We start from the raw sequence: 26,969 nt of genomic DNA on the forward strand, positions 1-26,969 counted from the left end.
TAGACGTGCAGAAAGAAGAAGCAGATGTTATTGAGGGACTGGTGAGATCCGGCAGCTCACAGAAAAGCATGCTGGGGCAAGGGGAAGCAGAACATTCGTGGGAGGGGTCATGACAGGGTAGAGGTGAAATGTATTTAAGTAGACACTGAATGGATACAGGTCCAGAGACTACTGGTTGGCATTTCGATGGTTCAGCAGATAAAAAGCACTAAAGTGTTTTTTTTGGCTGAGAATTTTTCCTTCTGTCAGAAAGACTGCTGGGGATGATGATCAAACCCGGACCATTCCAGGTTTGCAACCACCATAGCACTAGTGATTGAGGGCCACACTAGTGAGCTTACATTCTGGATGGGTGCTCTTACAGATTATTACAATTCACAGGATCTCTCTACTCAGCTGAGAAAACCAGACAAAACTACAGATACCAACACCTTATGGATAAAAATGCATTTTAGTAGAAAATAAGCCAAAACCCTCCTAAAACTCCAAATTCTCAGTTACAACAGGCGAGAAGGGTAACTGTCGGAAGTGGCTACGCTCTCCGGCTGTAAGAGGAGCTGGGGGAGGGAAGCGCAGGTGTCTTACTTGGAAGGTGTGAAGCTTGCCTTCCACATTGCTGTGTGATAAACACAGCTGTAAAGGAAGCTGCACCGCAGGGTATTCATCAGGCACTGAAGCTGGTGTTACAAATAAGGTGGAAGTTTCTCACCTGTCATCTTCAGGGGACTCTGCAGCAGAAAGCTTTGGGAAGGGCAAGTCCCTTCCTGGGAAAAAAGCATGGTATGTGCTGCCCTTAGGGCCTCTGGAAAAAGGATGGAAATGATCCATCTACACTGGTCAACTAACAAGGATATTTCTGCTTAGACTCCCAGAACGTTCTCTAGAGTGAAATGTGCAGCTCTGACTGGGGGTTCTTGGTGGGGGGAGGTGTGTGGAGAAAGCCTTGGGAAGTATAGGCAACACTGTTCATTCTCACAGGCTGCTCTTTGGTTTAAACAGGGATCAGCGTGGAACTGTAGGGACTCTGGCAGTGTCTACGCTCAAGCTGCAGGACGGTGAACAGGAGAGCATGGTGGACTCTTGTTTACGAGCTGGCCGAGCAGGGTGCACTGACCAGGAAAGAGCAAATGTGTTCCCGCTGGTGCCTGGAAGAGACCACAATTCTCTTCATATTCCAAATGGAGTGAGTTTAAAATCCTTAGAAAATTTAAATCTTTAAGTGAGGAAAAACTCCTACATTCTTAGTTACTGAATTATTCCATCCAGTGGCTACAATTAAATATATTTTCCCCCTTAAGCAATGAAGAGGAAGTCAGGGTGAGGTGAGCAGACATGCATTTATGAGAGGGTGTGTGTGTGTCCATGTGCCAGAGACTCTGGAGGGACCATGGTCTCAGCACAAGGGCTCCCACGGCACGGGGCCGAAGCGGGTAGGCCCTTCCACTGTGCAGGTGGATTCATGTTCAGGCAGGGCCGCGGCTGCCCGAAGCCCCTAGCACCTCTCAGACATTGAGTGTGTGTGTGGTGGATGGTGGAACTTGCTTGTTTGGATCAGATCCTCCTCTCTTCTTCTACCTTCTCTGCTTCTCTGCCTCCCTCTGAACTTCTTCCCTCCTCCTCCTCCCCATTGCGTACTTGCCAAGTATCCTGTTGTATGACAATAAATCCGTGTGGGTGAATAAGGATTTCTCACAAATTCAACAGGACAACTGAATCTTAACCACATTAAAGTTATATGAAAATCTAACTAGACACATGAGCAGAGCTGAAGGGACCTTAGCTCACCCCCACCCCCCCACCCCGGACAAAGCGCACCCACAGAATTGAGTTGTCATACGACCCCACCCGCTCTGTACCCAGCAGCACCTGCTCCGTGGCTCACCTGCTCCGAGTAGTCATTGCCGTCCACGTCATCACTGTTGGAGTGGCCTCCTGGACTCTGTACATCTATCCCATGACTCTCCAGGATTGCTGCTTCTTCGAAAAAAGCAAACAGATCCCTAAATTTTCTGTTACCATATCATAAAGGTCTAAACACTGAATCTGTATTGAGGAAATAAGAATGCAATTAAAACAAAACCCTAGACTAAGTCCTGTTTCTTCTCAATTGCAGACAGGTGGAATTCAATGGCACAGCGGTCGGGGGAGGAACAACACATTTGCCCTTCTGGAGCCCCTGCTGCTTCGTGTGTACATCTGAGTGGCTGACTGGTAGGTGCTTCATACTTACCAGCTAATTAAATGGCTCTCCTGTCTTGGGGTTCTATAAAGCATTTGAGGATTGTCGTGATGAAGAAGTAAGTTTATAAGTGAAATACAATTTAAGAAGCTCAAAACCAGCCCACCATCCTGATCTCATCAATTCATGTTTCTTAAATGCTTTATTTTTCCAATCTTGCTTTTTACTAGGTTCCCTGTATATTAAGATGCTTTTATTCCAATTCTGTTAATCAGCTGTTTCTTAGCCTCTGGGTCATAGCCTGGTAACAATGAAAAGGCTTAGGGTGTCACATTCCCCCTTCAAGGCCTCATAGGTAGCTTTCATCTGCACCACAGGAGTAACTGATCAGAGATCATGTCTAATTCCAGATTCCTGCACATTAAGAATGATGAGGTTTAGAAATAATGCCATTCTTAGTACAATACAAATAGTATGATTAATATTAACTTCACATTATAAAAATACAATGAAGAAAAACATAAGGGCAGTTCTTGTTAGGCTTAAACGGTAGTCTCATTTAGACCTGCAGTTCTAAACTGAAGTCACTCTTAAACACAAGGCCCAGGACTGCCTTCAGAGAGACAGCAGCCTCTCGGATACATTACCGATATTGGCTCTTCTCTTGATCTCCTTCCGCCTGTTAGCAAACCAATTATATACTTTCAGGGAGGTAACTCGTTCCAGATCTGACAGTTTTTTGCCTGTGAAGACATGCCATAAAATTCAGAAAATCTGTATCTGAGGCTAGTTTTAAGGGACAATACTTTTTTTCCCCCAAATGTTCTTTTCACTGCATTTATTGCCAGAATAACAGATATAGAATTTTTTTTTTAGCATGATCTAGTACTATATATAGATTTAATTACTGAATGAATAAACATATGGTGGTGGTGGTTTAGTCGCTAAGTCGTGTCCGACCCTTGTGACCCCATGGACTACAGCCTGCCAGGCTCCTCTGTCCATGGGATTCTCCAGGCAAGAATACTGGAGTGGGCTGCCATTTCCTTCTCCAGAATAAACATATAAATAGTGGTAAAGAACCCGCCTGCCAATGCAGGAGACAAGAGGCATGGGTTCAGTTCCTGGGTTGGGAAGATCCCCTGGAGGAGGGCATGGCAACCCATTCTAGTATTCTTGCTGGAAAGTCCCATGGACAGAGGAGCCTGGCAGACTATAGTCCATAGGGTCACACAGAGTCAGACATGACTGAAGCAACTTAGGATAGGATGGATAAATAAACATACAGACAGCTCTAATAACACAAAATGCTTCAATTCAGAAAGTCACACAATATGAATTCCAACATAAAATATTAAAGGATTCAGCCTGCTAGCGTTCAAAGTTCATATGACAGTAACATGAAAGGTTCATTTAATTAGCATCATTTACTCAGATGAATCTGTTTCTTTACCACATTCCCAGATAGCTGAAGTCCCCTTACATCTTTAAGGCCCTGTATAAACTAGTTTCCTGCTGTCTTGACAGGGACCACTCTCCATGTCTTCTTAAGACTGAGGTCACTATGCCCATCTGTATTGTAACTACACTGGAACACACAGCACAATTCAAGTTGCAAACTGCTGTCAAATGTGACGGTTTACGGATAGCACCACGGTTACCAACATGGCAACCATCCTTCTCCTTCATCGTTTTCTGTTTTGGCTTTTAGCCCTCAGTGGGTAGTGGGACCAGAAAACAGGTCAGGCACTTGATGCACGGAGGTTAAATACTTTCCAGGAAGAGCCTGAGTTCCATCCAGTACAGCGTTAGGGCCAGGGCTTTGGCCTGTGAGAAGTAAGGGTACCGATGTCGTAGCTGAGTGTGTATGTTCTGGACGGTTAGAAGTCTGGCTTCTAACTAAGGGAGAATAAATTAGTATTTAATTATCACAAAACAGTGATAAAACTTAAAACATAAAAAAGTGATACTTTGGTATGTATCCTTTAAGCCAATCCAATTAACTGGCCAAATGGAGATCAATTCTTCTTCACTGAGAACGGTTTCTGCTTTAAAAAAAAACACCACCACCACCATAATCTGTGGAAGAACATTTTAGCACACGACGTATGAGTGTTTCAGGGGCTCTGCTGACTTGCATAGGAACAACTAGACTTCAGAATGGAAATACTCCAAGCTAAGAAGTCATCCCAATGTAGAAATGGGAAGAAGTCTGCTCCATAAAGAATTCTTTCTTTAAACAGAAATACAGAATTATACAATTTTCAACAGTTACAAAACAAAACTATCTTAATATTTACAAAACTATCTTAATATTTACATTAACAAATCTTGATTAAGTATGCCAACTTTCAAACTATTTTGAAACTGGTATGTTTATGCTGTATTTTTGGAAAAAGAAATCGATACACTCTTTAAAACTAGTAATTTCAAGGTTGCGCATCTCAAGCAAGGACACTCACTGGAACTTTCCCACATAAAGCCTAATTTGGAGTAGTGTAATCACCCCCTCAGAAGTACAGTGTGAACAAGACAGAGCAATGACCATCCACAGGAGGATGGTGGGAACGGAGCCAAGAGCACCACCGGGATGAGTAAGAGACTGAGGTCCCAAATGCTGGTCCGAGCGCAGCCCAGAGCCAGGCGCGCTCACTGCCTTACCTGGCTTCTGTATCACTGCGTTGCAAGCATTTGCAATTTCTTCTCTCTTTGCTTCATCTGGGTATTGATTCTCATTGAAGTAACTGCAGAGGCAATCAATTAAGACACAAAGTTTGTACTTTTAGAAATGTGCTCTCCTTAACACACAGGCTCACTGAAAAAGATGTCCTTTTCTAGGATGTAATATTAATGTCTAGTCCAGGCTGTCTGATGGAATTTCCTATGAGGATAGAAACAGTCTGTCCAACCGGGCAGCCACTACTCACATGTGGCTGCTGAGCACCTGAAATGATGCTGATGTGATGGAGGAAGTGGATTTTTGATTTTAGTAAATTTAAACAGTTACATGTGACTGGTGGCTACTATATTGGATACGACAGGTTTAGCCACTGCTCGGCTTCGATAAAAGATGTACTGGATATAAACGTTACTTGTGATATGGGTGGCTGGTTGAAATCCCAGACTTCCGTTACTGAGGCACTGGTGACGACAGGACTCTTTTCGTGTCTTGTTTGTAGTAGCAAAACTTGGAAATTACCCAATTGTCCATCAGTAGGAGAATGATAGAACAAGTTATGAGACATCTGTATTTATACACAGCTATTTAAAAAGGACTAGAAAAACTATTCACTGGCCTGAGGAGATGTTCTTGACGTGGTCCTAAGTGGGGAAAAAAAAACCAATCTGTAGAATAATGTGCATGTAAAAAGTACTGTTAAGAAATTTTTAAAATTCCTGTCTAACTTAAAGAATTAACTTATGGTTGCCAGGGGCAAAGAGTGGGGGAAGGGATAGTTAGGAAGCTTGAGATGGACATCTACACACTGCTGTTTTTAAAATGGATAATCAACAAGGACCTACTGTATAGCACAGGGGACTCTGTTCAGTGTTACGTGGCAGCCTGGATAGGAAGGGAGTCTGGGGGAGAATGGATGCATGTGTGTGTATACATATATATATATGGCTGAGTCCCTTTGCTGTGCACCTGTAACTGTCACAACATTGTTAATCTGCTATACTCCAATATAAAAATCTAAAAGAGAAAAAAAATTCCTGCATATGTGTACTTAAATCTGCATGGATAAAGGGTGGGGGGAGGGGACATATGCATACTTATGGCTGATTTAGTTGCTGTACGGCAGAAATCAACACAGCATTGTAAAGCAATTATCCTCCAATTAAAAAAAAACCTAAGTGACTAAGTATCAGAATATTGATATACTTATCCTCTAATAAAACGTCCTCATAAAAAATCTGCATGGATAAAGCTGGAAGGGTACACATCAAGGTTGATTACCTTATCGTGGGGAAAGGGATAAGTAGGAAATTTAAACATTTTAAGATTTATTTTTGCCTTTTTCCATACGCTAAAATGCATATATTACTTCTGTACAATAGTACTTAAAGAAACTGGGTTTATTGAACCCATCCTTGGCATTATCAGACCTGTGACACTATATGTGGAAACAGAATGCTTATTAGTACTACTTGTTCTGTCACCTATGAGTTTTCAAAAAGGAAAGCAGAATATCTGTGCTTTGAACCCGGAAACGTAAGGTCAGGAAGTGATTCCTTGTCACATCCTAGTTCCTCTCACTTCCTTGGGGCCTCCCTTCCCCCATCCTCTGTTTGCACTGGTGACAGTGCTCTTCTGTTGGGAGGCCCCTAACCTCGCGTGAGCCCTGCCTTCGGCGGTACAGCTCCTCTGCCCCGCAACCTCTCCGTGTGGAGAGCATCCTTCGCTGGAGCCCCGAAACAGCAGCTGCCGTCAGCTAACAGCCCTTCCTTCTCTACAATGTAAGCGGCAGGACTCCATCAATGCAGCTGTGCAGCCACCACCCCACACGGCGGTCTCCTGCTTCAGTCCGGGATTTGCACATCTCTTTCCACGTGATTTTCTGCTATCATTTTTAGACCTTCCATGTTCATCCTGAGGATTCTTCCAAGTCACTGCTCCACTTCCACATTCCTATTGACTTCATGTTAACTCCACCTCTGCTATTTATTTGGGCAAAGACACTGGATTAGTTTCCATTAACCAACAGCACAGTCATTACCCAGGGGCTTGTTAGAAAAGGGAATCCCAGATCTTGCCTTGGACTAAATGAGAATCTGAATTTTAACAAGATCTCCAGGTAATGTGACTGCACATTAATGTTTGAAAAGCACAGGATCAGCGCATTCATTTAAAATTCAGCAACAAAGACAACAAAAGCAGATACTAAGTATCTAATGTTATATGCATCCACTGTGGGTCAAGAAGAGAATGAGAAACCACAAGGAGTTTATAATCTACTGAAAGTGAAGTGCAAGTGTTAGTCGCTCAAGTGAAAGTGTCAGTTGCTCAGTCGTATCCAACTCTTAGTAACCCGCCAGGCTCCTCTGTCCATCAAATTCTCCTGGCAAGAATACTGGAGTGGTAGCCATTTCTACCTCCAGGGGATCTTCCTGACCCAGAAACTGAACTTGGGTCTCCTGCACAACAGGCAGATTTTTTACCATCTGAGCCACCAGGGAAGCCCATAATCTACTGAAGAGACACATATCGCTGCTCTTGTGATGAGATTCCATAGGCTGTCTCAACAGAGGAGGTGGGAGAACGGAGGAAGGTGTGCTCAGTGTTGCCGTGAGACTTGGCAGAGGAAGTGTCATCTGAGTTACCTCTCGAAGACAAGATAGGAGTTTGCAAAGCAAAGAAAAAGAACAACTTTTCATGAAAGGGAAAAAGCATGAGCAAAGGCAAAAAGGTAGATTAAAGTCTTGATGATTCTGGGCATGGAGAAGAGTTCAGTGTGGTTAGAATACAGGGTTCACAAGAAAAAATGAGAGATGCTAGTCTGGAGGAGTAGGATGGGCCACCTTGTGATGTTCCATACGTAATAAAGATTTCATCTTGAAATAGAGGTTTTAAAAACCGCACAGAGATACACTCCTGGCTGCGTTTTAGAAAGACAGCACATTTCAAGATTCAAGATGACTTAGAACTCCACATCTAAATCTGAAATTCTGAAATTCCCTAGTCAACTTTCTACTCACCTACTCCACCTCTTCAAATTTCTTCTTTACACTAGTCTTGAATCCTTTAAAACCCTTCCCCAACTTAAAAAACCTGTTCGTCTATCACTCTTCTGACCTCATCTCGCTTCTCATCCTGAATTCCATGGCAAGCTGAAGCACCAGTATCTCTTAGGAGATACCATATGATTCAGGAAGCCCACTCCTGGGCATACATCCAGATGATAATTCAAAAGATACATGCAGCTCTATGTTCATAGTAGCACTATCCACAATAGCGAAGACAAGCAACTTAAATGTTCATCGACAGACAAGTGGAGTCATAAGAAAAAACGAAAATAATGGCATTTGCAACAACATGCGGACAACTAGAGATTATCATACTAAGTGAAAGTGAAGTCGCTCAGTCGTGTCTGACTGTTTGTGACCCCTTGGACTGTAGTCTGCCAGGCTCCTCCATCCATGGGATTTTCTAGGCAAGAGTACTGGAGTGGGGTGCCATTGCCTTCTCCAGGGGATCTTCCCGACCCAGGAATCGAACCTGGGCCTCCTGCATTGCAGGCAGACTCTTTACCGTCTGAGCCACAAGGGAAGCCAAACTCAAGTAAGTCAAAAAGAGACAAATAGCATACAATATCACTTAAGTGTGGAATCTAAAATATGACACAAATAAACCTGTCTATGAAACAAACAGCATCAGGGGACACAGAGAATAGACTAGTGGTTGAAGGGTTAGGGGGTGAAGGAGGGGAGGAGTGGGGATCGGGGATTAGCAGATGCAACTGGCACACAGAGAATGGAGACACAAGGACTTCGTACAGCACAGGCCACTGTGTTCAATATCCTGTAATAAACCTTAATGAGGAAGGGTATGAAAGTGAACGTGTGTGTGTGCATATATGTGTGTGTGTGTAACTGAGTCACTTTGTTGTACAGTAGTAGTTAACACTGTAATTCAACTATACTTCAATAGAAAAAAGAAAACAAACAACAGCATCTCTTAGGAGAAATTCTGGTTACTCAGCTTCTCTGTCCTTCCACCATACCTGTCCTGCCAATCTCCCACCCTGCAGAAAGCACCTTCCACTTGTTTTCTTCCATCCTTCAATCAGGGTACCAAGAGTTCCTGGGCAAAGTTATAAAACAGGGCCAAGTGACTTCTTTATAACCCTGTGTTTCTCGACCTTAACTAGGCCCTTTGTTTCTGATGGGAATGCTTTTTGTTCTTCTAGCCAACCGTCTATAATCCTCTATTTTTCATGCTCCTCTTTCCTGAAACCTTTCCACGCTTAAGTCTCAAGCCCTTAGACCTACCACTGTCATTCTTTTTTGCAGATGCCCTTGGCACCCACTCCAGTGCTCTTGCCTGGAAAATCTCATGGGTGGAGGAGCCTGGTGGGCTGCAGTCAATGGGGTCACGCAGAGTGGGACACGACTGAGCGACTTCACTTTCACTTTGCCTCCTCTTTTACCAAGATGGAGATTACTAGGATTTGTTTAATGTTTTTAGCTTCTCAACTTCTGTATGTCTCTGAGTCACTGCTCGTTCACCTCTGCATCTCATGGAAGAGGAAGATGCAGTCTCCTCTTTGAGGTCTACTTCTCCACTTGTGTCTCTGATCTCATCATCCTGCCCTGTTTCATTTTCTCATGTCTCCTTTCTTTCCTGCACATCTTTTATTTTTTAAAAAAAATTTATTTTAATTGGAGGCTAATTACTTTACAATACTGTGGTGGTTTTTGCCATATATTGACATGAATCAGCCATGGGTGTACATGTGTCCCCCATCCTGAACCCCCCTCCCACCTCCCTCCCCATCCCATCCCTCAGGGTCATCCCAGTGCACCAGCGCTGAGCACCCTGTCTCACCTGCATATCCTTTCCCTGTGCCCTCATAATTTACTCTATTTCACTCATTTTATGATACATATTTCTTCATTATTACGATTCTAAAATTAGGATACATCTTATAATTCGTTGTGTCTGAAAATTAACTGGCAGCATCCCACCTACCCCATGCCAGTATATAAAATAAAAGTGTGTCATACAATCAAAGCCTTCCTAGATTTGATGGAATGTGGTAGCTGCTAAGACTTAGAGGTCCCATTTCGGCAACAGCTCAATGGCTACTATACCTTATTGTGCTAACTCTTCCAAATTATTGCAAAGCCTGTGACTGACACTCTACTCCATCTAATGTCTGATTAATATACCTAAATGTGTATCTCCAGTCATGCTGCTATTCTATTAAAATTTTTTTAAAGATTTATTATAGAGGTGTTCAGAGTCCCCTTCTCCCCCAAACTGCCTCTGCAGCTTTATCTACTGCTGCTCTCATATATGCATGCTAGTCTGGGGAAATGGAACAGCCTCGTCAACCCCTGCATCTCTGCGCCTTTCTACTGTCCGTTTACATGCTCTTTGCCTCCCTGCCTCCAAACCATCTTGTCTGTCACCATACAGCTCCACTGTCACCTCTTGGCCAGTCAAAGGTAATTTCCTCATCCTGTGAATCCAGCACTTCACCTGTTCCTCTCTCAGACCTTTTTCGTCCTGTATTATAGTTATCACTGTACACCTCTCTCCCCTGCTACACCAAGAGCCACCTGAAACCAGGTCCAAGTCTGACTCACCCTCATCTGCACTCCTCAATGATGAGCTGTCCTCCTCAATAATGATGGACAGAGTCACCACCAGCCCAGTGCAGGGGCCTCCAAAAGAAATGGCTATCACTGTAAATGAACTGCTGACCATCAAGGGTATATGTAGAGTTATCACAACACAGCTTTGAAGGGTACATATTAAACTGGTACAAATGATTATGTCTTGGGAGCAAGAATCCTGGGGTTGGGTGAGTGGGGGTTGGGGTAGAAGACAGGGAAACATTGGTAGTAATTAAGATGGATTTTCACTTTCTGCTCTACATATTTACTTCTCTATTGAATTTCTAAAATGAAAATACATTATTTTAAAATAAAAGAACATGAGGAAAACATTTAAACAATTAAGAAGTAGCTTATTAATCTAACTCCCTAAATAACTTGTTTTGAAAAATGGATTTGAATCATCTAGAAAATACTAGGATTGTGACTGCCATTCTAGTGAGTAACAGAATAAAACCACAGTATTTCTGGAAGCTAAATAAGAATTTACAATTTTTCCTAGCACAACAGGGCCTGAGGAGGTGACAAGTCAGAAATGGGCTTTGCGGAGACCATGGAGGAGGCATGAGCAGCGTACTGACCAGTGCCCCCAGTCCCTGGCATGGTGGGGTATGAGGCTGTGAAGCATTAAGCACCCTCCTCAGGGGCCAGGCTCACCTGGCCTGGAAAAGAATGGCCAAGAGCAAGAGGAGAGGACAGGTGGGGACCAGAGCCCAGCTAGGGCACCCAGCGGCAGCGGAGAGGCTAGGCATCCTCCAACGCCCAGCTTCAGCCTTCTCTGGATCCCCTTCCCAGTGACTTCCACAGCCTTTGCCCGCCCCCGGGCGGCAGGCTGGCTAATACCAGCAGCCAGTGAAGGTTCACACGCTTAATGAGGACCAGCAGTGGAACAACCAGGGCACCAGACGTGTCGTCCTGCTACATGGAGTGGCTGAGGGGCATGTCCCTGGTAGTCAGGGCCTGACAAAACGTGGTCCACTGGAGAAAGGAATGGCAAACCACTTCAGTATTCTTGCCTTGATAACCCCATGAACAGTGTGAAAAGACAGATATGACACTGAAAGCTGAGACCCCCCAGGTGGCAGGTGTCCAACATACTACTGGGGAAGAGTGGAGCAACAGTTACAGAAAGAATGATGAGATGAGCCAAAGTGGAAATGATGCCCTTTTGCGGATGTGTATGGTGGTGAAAGCAAAGTCCAATGCTATAAACAACACTATTGCACAGGAACCTGGAATGTTAGGTCCACGAATCAAAGTAAATTGGATGTGGTCAAACAGGAGATGGTAAGAGTAAACATTGACATCTTAGGAATCAGTGAACTAAAACGGATGGGAATGGGGGAATTTAACTCAGATGACCATTATATCTACTACTGTGGGCACGAATCCCTTCAAAGAAATGGAGCAGCCCTCACAGTCAACAAAAAAGTCCGAAATGCAGTACTTGTGTGCCATCTCAAAAACGACAGAATGATCTCTGTTCATTTCCAAGGCAACTATTCAACATCACAGTAATCCAAGTCTAGCCCCAATCAGTAATGCTGAAAAGGCTGAAGTAGAACAGTTCTATAAAGATGTACAAGACCTTCTAGAACACCGAAAAAAGATGTCTTTTCATCATAGGGGACTGGAATGCAAAAGTAGGAGGTCAAGATACCTGAAATGACAGACAAGTTTGGCCTTGGAGTACAACACAAAGCAGGGCCAAGACTAACAGTTTTGCCAAGAGAACACACTGGTCACAGCAAACACCCTCTTCTAATCTAACAGCACAAGAGACAGCTCTTCACATGGACATCAGCAGATGGTCAATATCAAAATCAGACTGATTATATTCTTTGCAGTCAAAGATGAAGAAGCTCTATACAGTCAGCAAAAACAAGACCCAGAGCTGACTGTGGCTCAGATCATCAGCTCCTTATTGCAAAATTCAGGCTCAAATTCAAGAAAGAAGGGAAAACCACTAGGCTATTCAGGTATAACCTAAATCAAATCTCTTATGATTATACAAGTGGAGGTGATGAATAGATTCAAGGGATTAAATTTGGTAGACAAAAGTGCCTGAAGAACTATGGATGGAGGTTCATACCACTGTACAGGAGGTGGTGTTCAAAACCATCCCCAAGAAAAAGAAACACAAGAAGGCAAAGTGGTTGTCTGAGGAAGACTTACAAATAACTGAGAAAAGAAGCAGAGTTCCAAAGAATATTAAGGAGTGATAAGAAAGCCTCTTAAGTGAACAATGCAGAGAAATAGAGGAAAACAACAGAATGGGAAAGACTAGAGATCTCAAGAAAATTGGAGATACTAAGGGACACATTTGGAGAAGGCAATGGCAACCCACTCCAGTACTCTTGCCTGGAAAATCCCATGGACGGAGGAGCCTGGTGGGCTGCAGTCCATAGGGTCGGTAAGAGTCGGGCACGATTGAGCGACTTTACTTTCACTTCTCACTTTCATGCACTGGAGAAGGAAATGCCTGTATCCTTGCCTGGAGAATCCCAGTATCCTTGCCTGGAGAATCCCAGTATCCTTGTCTGGAGAATCCCAGGGACAGAGCCTAGTGGGCTGCCGTCTATGGGGTCATACAGAGTCAGACACGACTGAAGTGACTTAGCAGCAAGGGAACATTTTGTGCAAAGATGTGCACAATAAAGGACAGAAATGGCAAGAACCTAGCAGAAGCAGAAGAGATTAAGAAGAGGTGGCAAGAATACACAGAGGAGCTGTACAACAAAGGTCTCCATGACCCAGATAACCAAATGGTGTGTTCACTTACCTAGAGCCAGAATCCTGGAGTGGGAAGTCAAGTGGGCCTTAGGAAGCCTTATTAGGAACAAAGCTAGTTGGAGGTGATGGAATTTCAGCTGAGCTATTTCAAATTCTAAAAGATGATGCTGTGTAAGTGCTGCACTCAATAAGCCAGCAAATCTGGAAAACTCAGCAGTGGCCACAGGACTGGAAAAGGTCAGTTTTCATTCCAATCCCAAAGAATGTTCAAACTACCGCACAACTGCACTAATTTCACATGCTAGCAAGGTAATGCTCAAAATCCTTCAAGTTAGGCTTCAGCAGTATGTCAACCGTGAAGTTCCAGACATACAAGCTGGATTTAGAAAAGGCAAAGGAACCAGAGATCAAAATTGCCAACATCTGCTGGATCATAAAAAAACAAGAGAATTCCAGAAAAACATCTGCTTCATTGACTACACTAAAGCCTTTGACTGTGTGGATCACAACAAACTGTGGAAAAATCTTAGAGATGGGAATACCAGATCACCTAACCTGCCTCCTGGGAAACCTCTACGTAAGACAATAAGCAACAGTTAGAACCAGACATGGAATGAGAGACTGGTTCAAAATTGGGAAAGGAGTACATCAAGGCTATATTTTGTCACCCTGCTTATTTAACTTATATGCAGAGTATATCACGTGAAATGCCAGGCTGGATGATTCACAAGACGGAGTCAAGATTGCCAGGAGAAATATCAATAACCTCAGATATGCAGATGACCACCCTAATGGCAGAAAGAGAATAGGAACAAAAGAGCCTCTTAATGAAGGTGAAAAAGCTGGCTTAAAACTCAACATTCAAAAACCTAAGATCATGGCATCCAGTCCCATCACTTCATGGCAAACAGATGGGGAAAAGTGGAAACAGTGAGATTTTATTTTCTTGGGCTCCAAAATCACTGCAGACCAGGAAACTGAAAAATGCCTGCTCCTTGGAAGAAGAGCGATGACAAATGTAGACAGCATATTAAAAACCAGAGACATCATTTTGCTGTCAAACTTCCATCTAGTCAAAGCTATGGTTTTTCCAGTAGTCATGTACAGATATAAGAGTTGGACTGTAAAGTAGGCTGAGTGCCAAAGAACTGATGTTTTCAAATTGTGGTGCTGGAGAAGACTCTTGAGAGTCCCTTGGACAGCAAGGAGATCAAACCAGTCATTTCCTAAAGGAAATCAACCCTGAATATTCGTTGGAAGGACTGATGCTGAAGTGAAGCTCCAATACTTTGGTCACCTGATGCAAAGAGCTGACTAATTGGAAAAGATCCTGATGCTGGGAAAGTTTGAGGGCAAGAAGAGAAGAGGACGACAGAAGATGAGGTGGCTGGATGGCATGACTGACTCAATGGACATGAGTCTGAGCAAACTCAGGGAGATAATGAAGGACAGGGAAGCCTGGAGTGCCACAGTCCATGGGGTCACAGAGAGTTGGACACCACTTGGTAACGGAACAAAACAACAAATAAGAAGTTGCAGTTGTGGCATTTATGATTGTTGTGTTAGCTGCTCAGTCGTATCGGACTCTTTTTGACTCCATGAACTGGAGCCCACCAGGATCCTCTGTCCATTAAATTCTCCAGGCAAGAATACTGGAGTGGGTTGCTATGCCCTTTCCCAGGGGATCTTCCTGACCCAAGGATTGAACCCAGGTCTCCAGCATTGCAGGCAGATTCTTTACTGTTTGAGCTACCCGGGCATATACGAGTAATGTGTTAAAAATTTTTGTAAAAATGTTATTTAATTTGTACTTAGTATTTAACTATATAAAATATAGTCAGAATAAAAACAAATTGGTAACCTTCCAAATCAAACCTTCCAAATAAAAGGTTCAAGAATATAATGTACTAACTATAGTTCTAAATCTCTAAGCTTGGCAATTAATCCTTTCTTTTCTGCTAAAGACTTATTATAAGAAATGTAGGCCTATCAGAAATATCAATTTTCTTTAAAATGTGCTAATACAGCTGCAGGTGTGTACACTGGACTGTGATTACTACTTTCATCTTTCTGTAATGTTTCAATGTTTACAATATATTAATTAAATATATATAGTATAAGGTAAACTGATAAAGTAATATATTTTAAAATACCTCATGGTAAGTATTTAAATTTAAAATGTAATAGTTAAAATTTTTTTGCAAAGAATTACAAAGCTCTTAAAGCTTTCTTCTTGGTGGTGGTAGGGGGCAGACAGCTACACAATATTGATGCAAAGTGAAAGAATTTTCAGGAAAGACAAAGGCAGGTCAGGAAATAAAATGTTCACCCAGTATGTATTACATGAGCATAAGTATGTGTCTGAGAGGTAGATGTAAGTTCAAAAATGACCCTGATCTTAACAGTACACAGTTCAGTTGAGGACATCAGATATGAAGTTAAAACAAAAGGAGTCAAAAGAACAGTCAAAACAGTAAAACAGTGACAAGTCAGAATATGTCTAGCTGCTAATTAAATATTAAATGATATGTTAAATAAATCCAGGTTAGAGAGCTATCTCTATGGACTATACTGCTCTGGGAAAGCTTACTGCTTTGGATCTCTTCTGAGGGATGCACAGGCTTCAGGCATTGGAGAGGAAAGGGCAAAATTATCAATAAAAACAAACATAAAAACCTAAGATGTGCTCAGACAACAAAAAGCAGCTAGTAATGCAATCTGATTAGACTATAAGGATTATATTCAGGGTTTGCCCGAAATAGTGCTTTTATCCTGGATTATTAACAACCCCTGGCCCCTCATTCCAAGGTGGTGCTAGTGGTAAAGAACCCACCTGCCAATGCAGGAGACCTAAGAGACACTGGTTTGATCCCTGGGTTGGGAAGATCCCCTGGAGGACGGCATGGAAACCCACTCCAGTATTCTTGCTTGGAGAATCCCATGGACAGAGGAGCCTTGTGGGCTATGGTCCATGGGGTCGCAAAGAGCTGGACATGACTGAAGTGACTTAGCATGCACTCTCATTCCCCTACATTATCCCATTTAGACAGTAAATTATATAGTCAGTCCAGGACCGTATCACATTATTGGCTCATCTGAGTTTAATGTTAACTAAAAACTCTATGTTTTTTTCACAGGTGTTTTGTGAAGGGGACATGGCAACTGTCAGAAAAAAGGAAGTATCCAAGAAATTAGTAACTATAGTTTCTATCTAGTTACCTGTAAGAGGAGCTATGTAAGTCCAGAGAACCTGCCTGGCCTGTAACAGACACTCAGTAAGCAACTGTCTGATCAAAAGATGGCTGAATAAAGGTATATGTGAAGGAATAAATTAATGTAAGAAAGAAACAAAGGGGAAAACAGAAAACATTGGTTTCAGTTAAGGCCTTTAGTGAAACCGACAATACTTCTTTCAGGAGAAAAGCAGTTGGGATCTTACCGTATTGTACAATGCACTGTCTTCCCTTGCTTCACTCAGAGGTTTTATACTCAGACATAGCTGAATACAATTATGTTAGTAGTGTTTATTTTTGAACTATACATAACCAATAGACTATCAGTAAAGTTGAGAAATAAGTCTAATGACTGATTTTAGATGTAATTAATCATTTAGTCAACTCAAAATGTTGACTGAGTCCTAGTTTATACCAAGCAATTGGCAGAGCCTCCTAATGTAAATACTGGGGATATATGTATGTTACAAAACACACTCTAGAGTTCACTGTAAGATGCATGGTATTTGTGGAATGAATGTAGTATATGGGAACAGAGAAGAATCAACATTTGTGCAGGTTTCTTGAAGGCAGAGTGTGGAGGGTGGATAAAGTAAAATAGCATGAGGCAAAGGAAGCAAAATATAAAAGGAAGGGAGTTATAAAAGAGCTTAAAATGTTCTGAGAATGAGGAGTTCAGTGTGGATGAATGTACATGAGATGGGTGAAGTGAAGTCGCTCAGTCGTATCCGACTCTTAGCGACCCCATGGACTGCAGCCTCCCAGGCTCCTCCGTCCATGGGATTTTCCAGGCAAGAGTACTGGAGTGGGGCGCCATTGCCTTCTCCAGGGGATCTTCCCGACTCAGGGATTGAACCCGGGTCTCCCGCATTGCAGGCGGACGCTTTACCCTCCAAGTCACCAGGGAAACCCGAGATGGGTGACTGGGGATCAAACTGAAGAAAAATATTGGGTCCATATTTTAAAGAGTATAATAGAGTTTGCACTTAACTTCAGGCAACTGGACAAAGTTTTTTAAGCAAGGGTATTATATGATCAAACACATTTTGTATGGCAGTATCTCTGGTGATACTAGAGGTAAAAGTTAGTTATGCAGCTGTGGTAAAAGCTGAGGAGAGGATCTGAAGCAGGCTAAGGCATGGGACTACAAGGAAAGATAAAATTCAAGAGACATTGGGATGGTAATAAAAATTCAAGACACCCTCACTTCCTGGGTTTAGGCACCACTTCCTCCCTTCCACCAAATCAAGACAGCCTTAGGAATAGTACATACTATCTATTATTCACCTTCTGGCATTTCATCCTTAAATTATGTCAAAGGATTAGATATTTCTACTGTTACCAGGTGGATAAATTGTGGGAGAACTTGGCTTTAAGACTCTGAAAGGCACCTGTTCTGAAATACACTTCTGTCCCATGTAAGAATGTTTATAGCCCTAGACATTTTATAAGACTAAAAAGGGAAAGACATGTAAACAGAAATCTACAGGTAGTAATATAAAAGCAATAAAATAAATCCTAAGGGCACTACACTTTATAGACAAAGGACATTGTCAGCCGAATGACCAGTGAATATCTTCAGAGAGAAACCAAATGATCACTTTGCAAGACAATGACAGCAAAGAATTAAAATGAAAAGTGGCAAAATCATTTACATGAGATGAGATACCATAAGCTGGTAACAAATGGAAATGTCCTTGAAGCACCTTCATTTCAGTAGCACCTAAGTCTATAAAAACGACAACCGGAAAGTTCCTCCCATTGTGTCTCAGGGAGCACATAGAAAAGACAGGAACTGGCTCTCTAAGCAAGGTGCGTGTGTGTGTCCCTCAGTCATGTCCCTCTCTTTGCGACCCCATGCAAGGTGTGTGTGTGTGACTCAGTTGTGTCCCACCCCATGGAGTTTACCCAGCCAGGCTTCACTGTCCATGGAATTCCCAGGCAAGAATACTGGAGTGAGTTGCCATTTCCTTCTCTGGGTTATCTTCCCGACTCAGGGATCGAACCCAAGTCTCCTGCATTGCAGGCAGACTCTTTACTGTCTGATCTGCCAGGATAATGCCATGTAAATGAACTTATTCCCGCCCCGCCCCGCCACCCTGTGTTTTTAAATGAACTATCTCCCCTGAAGAGAGATTTAAACCTCATCACTTTAGTAATTAAAAAAATAACGTTTCAGGATTGTCAGACACTGCTCACTATCTATAATCCAGTGTATATTTCTTTATCACTAAGTATAATTACTGGGTGGAGGGCAGGAAAGAATACCATTAAACTGAAATAGTTTGGAACCTAGTCGTCCCATATCCACTTTGAGAGCATCTATGTGTTAAATAATCTTCAGCAACAACAAAATAATTAAAATATTTTCTTTTTTTGGGGGGGTGGGGGAGTGGTGGTGGTTGTTTTAAATAACAGAGGGAAGCAAGAGATGACAGAAATGGGAACACATTCTCCAAGTACAGCACCTCTCTTTGGTTAATCCATAAAAGCCTAACGACATCCACGGTTCAGTTACAAACCAGGAGAGTGATACCCTGTATTTTATCCAAAGATCTCAAAGCTCCTCTGATACTCATCATACCTTAAAATATCCCCGAGAAACCACCAGGAGTCAGAGAGAAACAGGAGAAGCAGAGCTGGAAGTCAGCCATGCATACAACTGTTCGTCATCTACTGTGAACTTTGGACCGTCCGGGACTTGGAAAGATGGGGAAATGGGGACAATAAGCTCCCCAACGTCACAGAGCTGGCTAGGACGAGAACCGAGTGTCCTGACCTCCAGGCCCATGCTCTTTTCCATTCCTGCTTGCTAAGAAGTTGCTGGGTGCAGTGGGGGTGAAGAGTGTCACCTGAAAATTCACGTCCACCTGGAACCTCAGGAAGTGATTGTATATAAAATTGGGTCTCTGTGGATGTAATTACGGGAAGGATTGCGATGAGGTCACACTATGCCCTAAATCCAATGAGTGTCCTCATAAGAGAAAGAAAAGAACACAAACAGAGAAGACAATGCAGAAATGAAAGCAGAGTGATGGGTCTGCAAGTTCAGGAATGCCAAGGACCTCTGATGGCTGACCAACGCTAGAAGTGTGGGAGGGTTTCTACCCTCAGAATCTCCCAAAGGAACCCACTCTGCTGACACCCTGGTTTCAGATTGTGGCTTCCAGAACTGTGAGAAATACACTTCTGCTGTTCTAAGCCACCAAGTTTGTGGAAATCTGTTATGTCAGCCCTACAAAACAAATACTCTGGGTAAATAGAATCAGTACAAAAAGAATGGGATGGTCTTAAGAGATACTGTGATTCAACTCATAGCTTAATGGACGCCATTTCAGTATAGAACTACACCTGCAGGCCAACTGAAATAAGCAGCTATTTCTGATTTCTAAAAGTAAACACGTGAATGAGGCATTCTCCTGAAATACAGAAAAATTCTAACTTCAGTTCTTTTTCCTTCTGTAATCCAAATTGGCTGCAACCCTTCTTTTGATGCTCAACACTGTCCTCCATTTGAACGGTTTTCATACTAAATCCCTATTTCAAAGCTTTACTGACTTTTTAGATTGGCTACTTCATGATAACAAATGGAGCTAAGGGACTGCTATATTCATCTCTATCTTCAGCAACTAATTTAGCAGTGCTTATTTTTTTAAAATCTTGGAACACTAAGTACAGATAAATATTTCTGCAATACAACAAAGACTACAATCAATAATGAAAAACAATCTGCTAAGAGATGTATAAGAAAACAAGTATAGTAAAACAATGGTAGAATCTAGGTGATAACTGTAAAATTCTTTCAGCTCTGCTGTATGTTTAAAATTTTCCACAATAATATGTTGGAAAAACAGTAACTGGTAACATTAATAAGATGATAAAATGCTAGTGGTCGTGGTGGTTTAGTCACTAAGTCGTATCCGACTCTTGCGACCCCATGGGACTGTAGCCTGCCAGTCCATGGGATTTCCCAGCCAAGAATACTGGAGTGGGCTGCCATTTCCTTCTCTGGGGGATTTTCCTGACCCAGGAATCGAACCTGGGTGTCCTGCACTGCAGGCAGATTCTTTACCTACTGAACTATGAGGAAATACTAGCAGCATCTAAATTAAATCAGAAACTGGGCAACAGAGCCCACCATCCCCAATACAACCTTTTCTCTTGTTGCAATTTAATGTTTTTCTAAAAGTCCTAGTCATTACAATAGGAAATGAAAGAGAATTAAGACACAAACTGGGAAGGAGGGCCACAAAAATATCATTTGCATATTATACTATACCAAGAAAACCAAGGGGTAAATTCAAATTGTCTCAGAAATGATCAATCAGATTGCTGGGGACTAAACAGACCAACAAAGATACTAAAACTTTCCCGTGTATCAATAAGCAGCTGGACAACTTAATAGAAAAAAGGCCTCTATTCATGAGAGCAAGAAAAATGAGGATTAAAATAAAAATATCTAACAAGAAAAATATATAAAATATACAAAAAACTAAAAATGTTACTCATTTCACTGACAGGTATAAAAAAGACAAGAAATGGAGAGGCATACAACACATTCTTAGATAAGAATAAATAATATGACAGTGACACTTCTTCACAAGTTAATTTCTAGGCTTAACTTCAATCATATATTTTTTTCCCCTCTTTTTTCTCAGTGGGAGTGGTATGTCAACAACACTATTTTCATGCTCACCTGAAAAAACAGATGAGGATGGTTAAGAACATTTTAAAAATAAATATTAGTGAATGGGCCCTCTCATCAAATATTGTGAAATTATATGATAATCATAATTGTGGTCCAAGGATTGATAGGAAATAGAACCAAAAAACACAATAACTTTATATGTGAGAAATAATTTTAAATCTTAAGAAAGGGAAAACTGGTTATTTGGAAAATAAGACCAAATTAGATATTCACCTTACAAACTCAATGTTTTATGGCTAAACGTAAAAGAAAACATCTGAATGAAGAAGTCTAAGGGATGGAGGCAGTCACACAAGAATAAAGAGGTGCACTTATCTACATTTAAATAAAAGTGAAATAAATTGCAAATATATAGCAGAAAGGGTTAATGAGCTCATTCCATAAAGAATTAATATACAAGTCAAGCAGAAAACATGAATACACAACAGAAAAATGGGTAAAGGAACAAATACCAAAAGATGAAATATGAATGATTAATAAACATGTAAGGCTAGTCTCATTAGTAATCAGAGAAGTTTAAACACAGCAAAACTAAAACAGTGCCTTTTCCCCTCCAGATAAGCAAAATGGAGGTTTTTCACTGACTAAAAAGATACAGCACACACAGAAGGCAGGCTGCAGTGGCAGTGCCAGTGGATGCTCAAGGCCAGTGATGTGGGTAAACTCAGCTGTTTGGAAGAAGTTGGTAATATTATTTTTAGGACAACAGGTAAGAACAAGGCTGTCTGTGTCAGTACTGTTTAACAGGGCAAAGCTGGGAAGACTTTAAATGTCTCCTACGGTAATAATTGTTAAATATGATTATGGTATAGACACTTGAAGAAAAAGGAAGGAGCCGTTTAAAAAAATCATGTTTTCAAAGAGCACTAAATGACACTGCAAAATGTCAGTGAAGAAAAGCAGGTTACAAAACCAGGTATGACTTATTCTAATCATTTTCAAAGTACACATAGATAGAAATACTAAATGTAAATGTACCAAAATATTTTTGGTTATTTATGGTTATTTATGAATGTAAATATTATTTTCTTCTTTACAATAGTTTACAATCTGTTACTATTAATTTTCTAATAAAAAATTACCTAAGATAAAAATGAAACATGTAAAATATCATGTAGGAAACGAGTTGCCAGTCCAGGTTTGATACGCGATGCTGGATGCTTGGGGCTGGTGCACTGGGACGGCCCAGAGGGATGGTATGGGGAGGGAGGAGGGAGGAGGGTTCGGGATGGGGAACACATGTATACCTGTGGCGGATTCATTTTGATATTTGGCAAAACTAATACAATTATGTAAAGTTTAAAAATAAAATAAAATTAAAAAAAAAAATAAACTGGGTTATGTAGTATTACAAAACCTAACTCTGATTTTTTTTTTAAACTGCATTTCAAAATACTTTTCTTTCATTTACCATCCCTGTATCTGTTTACAAACTGGCAACATAAGCAGTTATGAAGTAAGGACCTGAGCTAGACACAGCTGTCAACACACATGTTCAACTGCAGGGGACTAGGTAACTAGGTAATTCTCTAGGTAATTCAGAGAAGGCAATGGCACCCCACTCCAGTACTCTCGTCTGGCAGATCCCATGGACGGAGGAGCCTGGTGGGCTGCAGTCCATGGGGTCACTGAGAGTCGGACACGACTGAGCGACTTCACTTTCACTTTTCCCTTTCATGCACTGCAGAAGGAAATGGCAACCCACTCCAGTGTTCTTGCCTGGAGAATCCCAGGGACGGGGGAGCCTGGTGGGCTGCCGTTTATGGGGTCACACAGAGTCAGACACGACTGAAGCGGCTTAGCAGCAGCAGCAGCAGCGTGTAAAAAATTATGGTATATTCTTATACAACCTTCTTCTGTTTAGAAGATATGCAGATACATACATAACAGAAAAATGGCTGAAAAGAAACACACCAAAATATTAATGATTATCTGTGGTGTTGAGGGCATTTCAATTTTCTTCTTTACATTTTCCTGCCTTTCCCCATTTTTTATGTAGTGAGTATGTACTAATTTTGTAATCAAAAAAGCATTATTTGAAAATAAAGTTTGCTCTCCCAAAGCATGAGCAAAATAGAATTGCACAAAATTATTTTTAAATAGATGTCTTAGTTTATCTTAATGTTTTTTGGCAACAAACATTCACACTTTAAACATTTGTTACGTAAACACACTAAAGTATGACAAAAGATGTTCTACACTAATGTATGTTTTAAGAATAAGGGTTCACTTTTTATTCTACAGACTTAAATAATGGCTCCCTCTAAATCAGACTTTGGGGAGGTTCACATGACTTACCAAGTAAAAGCTAAAATATAAATGAGTCCTATTACAGAAGCTAAGTTTTTGAGACTCTGTGGCATCTTAAAGTTTTAGAATAGAAAAGCCTGTGAAAAGGGAAGACTTTAAGTAGAAAAATTAGTACTGACCTATAAAGGATTCATATATGAAAGGCTGACTTTTGGAATCTTAATTCATAAATGCAATGAAATCCCATAACACAGTTCATTACACATGGATTTAGATATACCACAGAGTATATTCTTACAAAGAATCAAAGAACTTTAAGCTGGAAGGAGATATTACCAAGTCAGCCTCTTCATTTTGCAGATGAAGACATGGACTTGACAAATGAAGAGCCAGAAAGGAGACTTGACTTGTTCAAGGTCACACAGCCCACAACTCAAGTTTCCTCACTCAGTTCTTTGGCTCAAAGGGCCCACAGGAATGGTGGTCATTATTTAGCTATGATATAGTATTGTTTCAGATTTCCTTTAAGATGCCAAATCTCCGTAGCAATGAATCACCTAAACCAAACTCCTATAAATTTCACAAGAGCTCCCAGAAGAAAAAATGTGACAGCATTAGTGAGAACCCCTTGACAGCCCCAGGACTGCAGCTACACCTACGGGCTTTTTCCTCCTGGGAAAGGAAATGTAATTGCTCTGGAGACCATAATAACCATAATAACACCGAGCTACCTTTTTAACTGGGGCAGGAGAATTTAATAAACTTTGGGACTTCTCCTTTGAAACACAACATCCATACACATTTAAAGGATATATCTAGCAGTTAATTGTGGCTCAGCTGGTAAAGAATTTGCCTGCAGTGTGGGAGACCTGGGTTTGATCCCAGGGTTGGGGAGATCCCCTTAAGAAGGGAAAGGCTACCAAATCCAGTATTCTGGCCTGGAGAATTCCATGGACTGTTTAGTCCATGAGGTCACAAAGAGTCAGATAGGAGTGAGCCACTTTCACTTCACTCCACCCTATTGTAGAAGAAAGTGGTACCTCTTCAGACACTGGCACCAAAAAAAGCTTCCAAGCCCTCACAATGGCTTTTCTACACTAATATAAAAAAGAAAATTCCATATATGACAAAATTATAGATACCATGGATGAAACATGCCCTGAGATAAAATTTTCATCACCCAAGATCCTTCCCTGCAAAGGTTCTATGTTTAAATGTTATATTTACTTGCAGCATGCTAAATGCCACTAGAACTTACTTGCTATTTTATCAACAGATTTCAAGGTTAACAGTGAATTCAGGAATTGAGTGTTTAATACATTTTATCCTGTCATTTGGTGTGAGTTTCTATGTGACAATGTAGAACAAGTTTGCCTTCTAATATGTATTACCTTTTAGTCATTAGTCCTATGAAGACTGAAAAAGAAGAATGTAGGCAATTTTCTGGATTTGTCAGGCAAAAACAGTAAAACTGACAAATTCTAACCATCTTAAAGAAAAACAACTGAGAAATGGTACTTCTCTTAAGACATGTCTCTCGATTGCATACCACTGAATTCATTAAATGTTTGCTCACTCTACATTTTATTTTAATAAGAAAAAGAACATGCATAAGAGGGCAGTGTTTGGTTTTCCTATGGATTTCCTAATTTCCTAATGAAACTATCAAATGCCAGTGATAATTAGGTGAACTTCACGCTAGCGGAAACCATGTTACCTGGGAGAGTGAACCGCATCTACCACATCTCAGTCAAGGCCTGGTCAAGGCCCCTTGCTGCCTCTGCTTCCCCTCTGGCTGAGAGCAGCTCTATCTTCCTATTCTGTCAGCCTTTGTTAGTAGGAATTAGCCAAGATTTGCAAGGTGATCTGGAGGGTTCCCTGGTGGCCCAGAATCCGCCTGCAATGCAGGAGACCCAAGTCTGATCCCTGGGTCAGGAAGATCCCCTGGAGAAGGGAATGGCTACCCACTCCAGTATTCTTATCTGGAAAATCCCATGCGCAGAGGAGCCTAGTGGGCTACAGTGCATAGGTTTGCAGAGTCAGACTGAGCAACTAACACACACAAGGTGATCTGGAATTGTCAAGTTTCTTACACTTGGTGTACAAGTAACCCTGAGGCAGAGAGCCTATTTTTAAATATAAAGCACTGAATTATAAATTCACCCTTTACCAATCTGACACTACTGACCAACAATTTACTATAATATGAAGATCAATAGAACAAGATTGATAAAATCAATCCACTGATTCCTGCATGTTTTTTCTTATGATCAATACTACGCTTCTACAAAATGACCACCTCTTGCTAAAAGGATATGGTCTGTATCTAAAATGAGAATCTGTCCTCTCGGGGGAATCTCAACAAATAGCAAACCAAACATGGACAACAGCTTAGATTCTTTAGAGAATCAGAGGTTCACTGGGTGGGATTATTCTGATATCTCTCTGAAGAGGGAGAAACAATACCTTGTATTTAAAGGTACTTGCTACTTTCTCTTAAACCTACTTTTTTATTTCCTGTGTTATGGGTTTGCTGCTGTTTTTAGTTTGGCCAATCAAACTACCCAGTATATACATAAATGACTGCTTAATTGCCTTTAAAAAGTCAAATTAATTCTGATAACACTTGACCAAAAACATGCTATTTACAGCATTACTGTCAGAACTGAAAGGTTATCTTACTAATTGTACACAATAAATTTCTTCACAGTGATATCAGAGCAAATCTGGCATACAGTCGTGTTCCAGGGAAGGTATTTTGATGACAAATTAATGTTTCTATCCCCAGAAGGATGGGAACTATAGGACAGTCTCAAAATGGTTAGAACTATAGGTTTGTCTCAGGCTTTAAGTGGACAATGTGACAAAGTAGGAACCAATAAAATAGAATATGTGGATGAGGCACCATTATGATTGAGATTTCTATGATATGCAGCTTTTCAAAAAGACCACTTTTGTATGCTATCACTGAAATTACAAGGTCCATACATGGTTCTTCAACCAAAAGGCAACTAAAACAGAAGCAGAATATTTACCCACAGGTTCATATTACACTACTTTGAGATCTTCAAACACCAAACACACACGACAAACTTGGTCTGTGCTGTGAATGTCTATTCTATCAACAATGATTTCCATATCTGTATTGCTAATCACTGTATCCTAACCAGTGTCTATCATAAGAAGCGGTATGAAAACGAAGCAGGTCAAATGCTAACAGAGTTTTGCCAAGAGAACGCACTGGTCATAGCAAACACCCTCTTCCAACAACACAAGAGATGACTACACATGGACCTCACCAGATGGTCAATACTGTAATCAGACTGACTATATTCTTTGCAGCCAAAGATGGAGAAGCTCTAAACAGTCAGCAAAAACAGGACTGAGGCTGACTGTGGCTCAGATCATGAACTCCTTATTGCCAAATTCAGACTTAAATTGAAGAAATTAGGGAAAACACTAGACCATTCAGGTATGACCTAAATCAAATCCCTTAGGATTATACAGTGGAAGTGACAAATAGATT

At 41.2% G+C, this 26,969-nt stretch overlaps 1 protein-coding gene across 12 annotated transcripts in view; it reads right to left on the reverse strand.

The window, feature by feature from the left end:
* The window catches only part of HMBOX1 (homeobox containing 1), a 203,487-nt gene that overhangs the window by 13,954 nt on the left and 162,564 nt on the right, over positions 1-26,969 (reverse strand). For 3 of the 12 annotated variants that reach the window (XM_010807720.4, XM_024995875.2, NM_001192171.3), the window contains 3 exons: positions 4,841-4,923; positions 2,827-2,922; positions 1,883-1,977 (listed from right to left, as the gene is read on the reverse strand). In XM_010807720.4, the coding sequence (XP_010806022.1) occupies positions 1,883-1,977; positions 2,827-2,922; positions 4,841-4,923 (274 nt within the window). Of the gene's footprint in view, positions 1-5; positions 1,146-1,542; positions 1,648-1,882; positions 1,978-2,826; positions 2,923-4,840; positions 4,924-26,969 lie in introns of those variants that run through there. The other 9 variants (XM_010807719.4, XM_024995874.2, XM_005209859.5 and 6 more) reach the window with 9 other exon arrangements.

This window comes from Bos taurus, chromosome 8 (assembly GCF_002263795.3).
Source record: "Bos taurus isolate L1 Dominette 01449 registration number 42190680 breed Hereford chromosome 8, ARS-UCD2.0, whole genome shotgun sequence".
Classification (NCBI taxonomy): Eukaryota; Metazoa; Chordata; class Mammalia; order Artiodactyla; family Bovidae; genus Bos; species Bos taurus.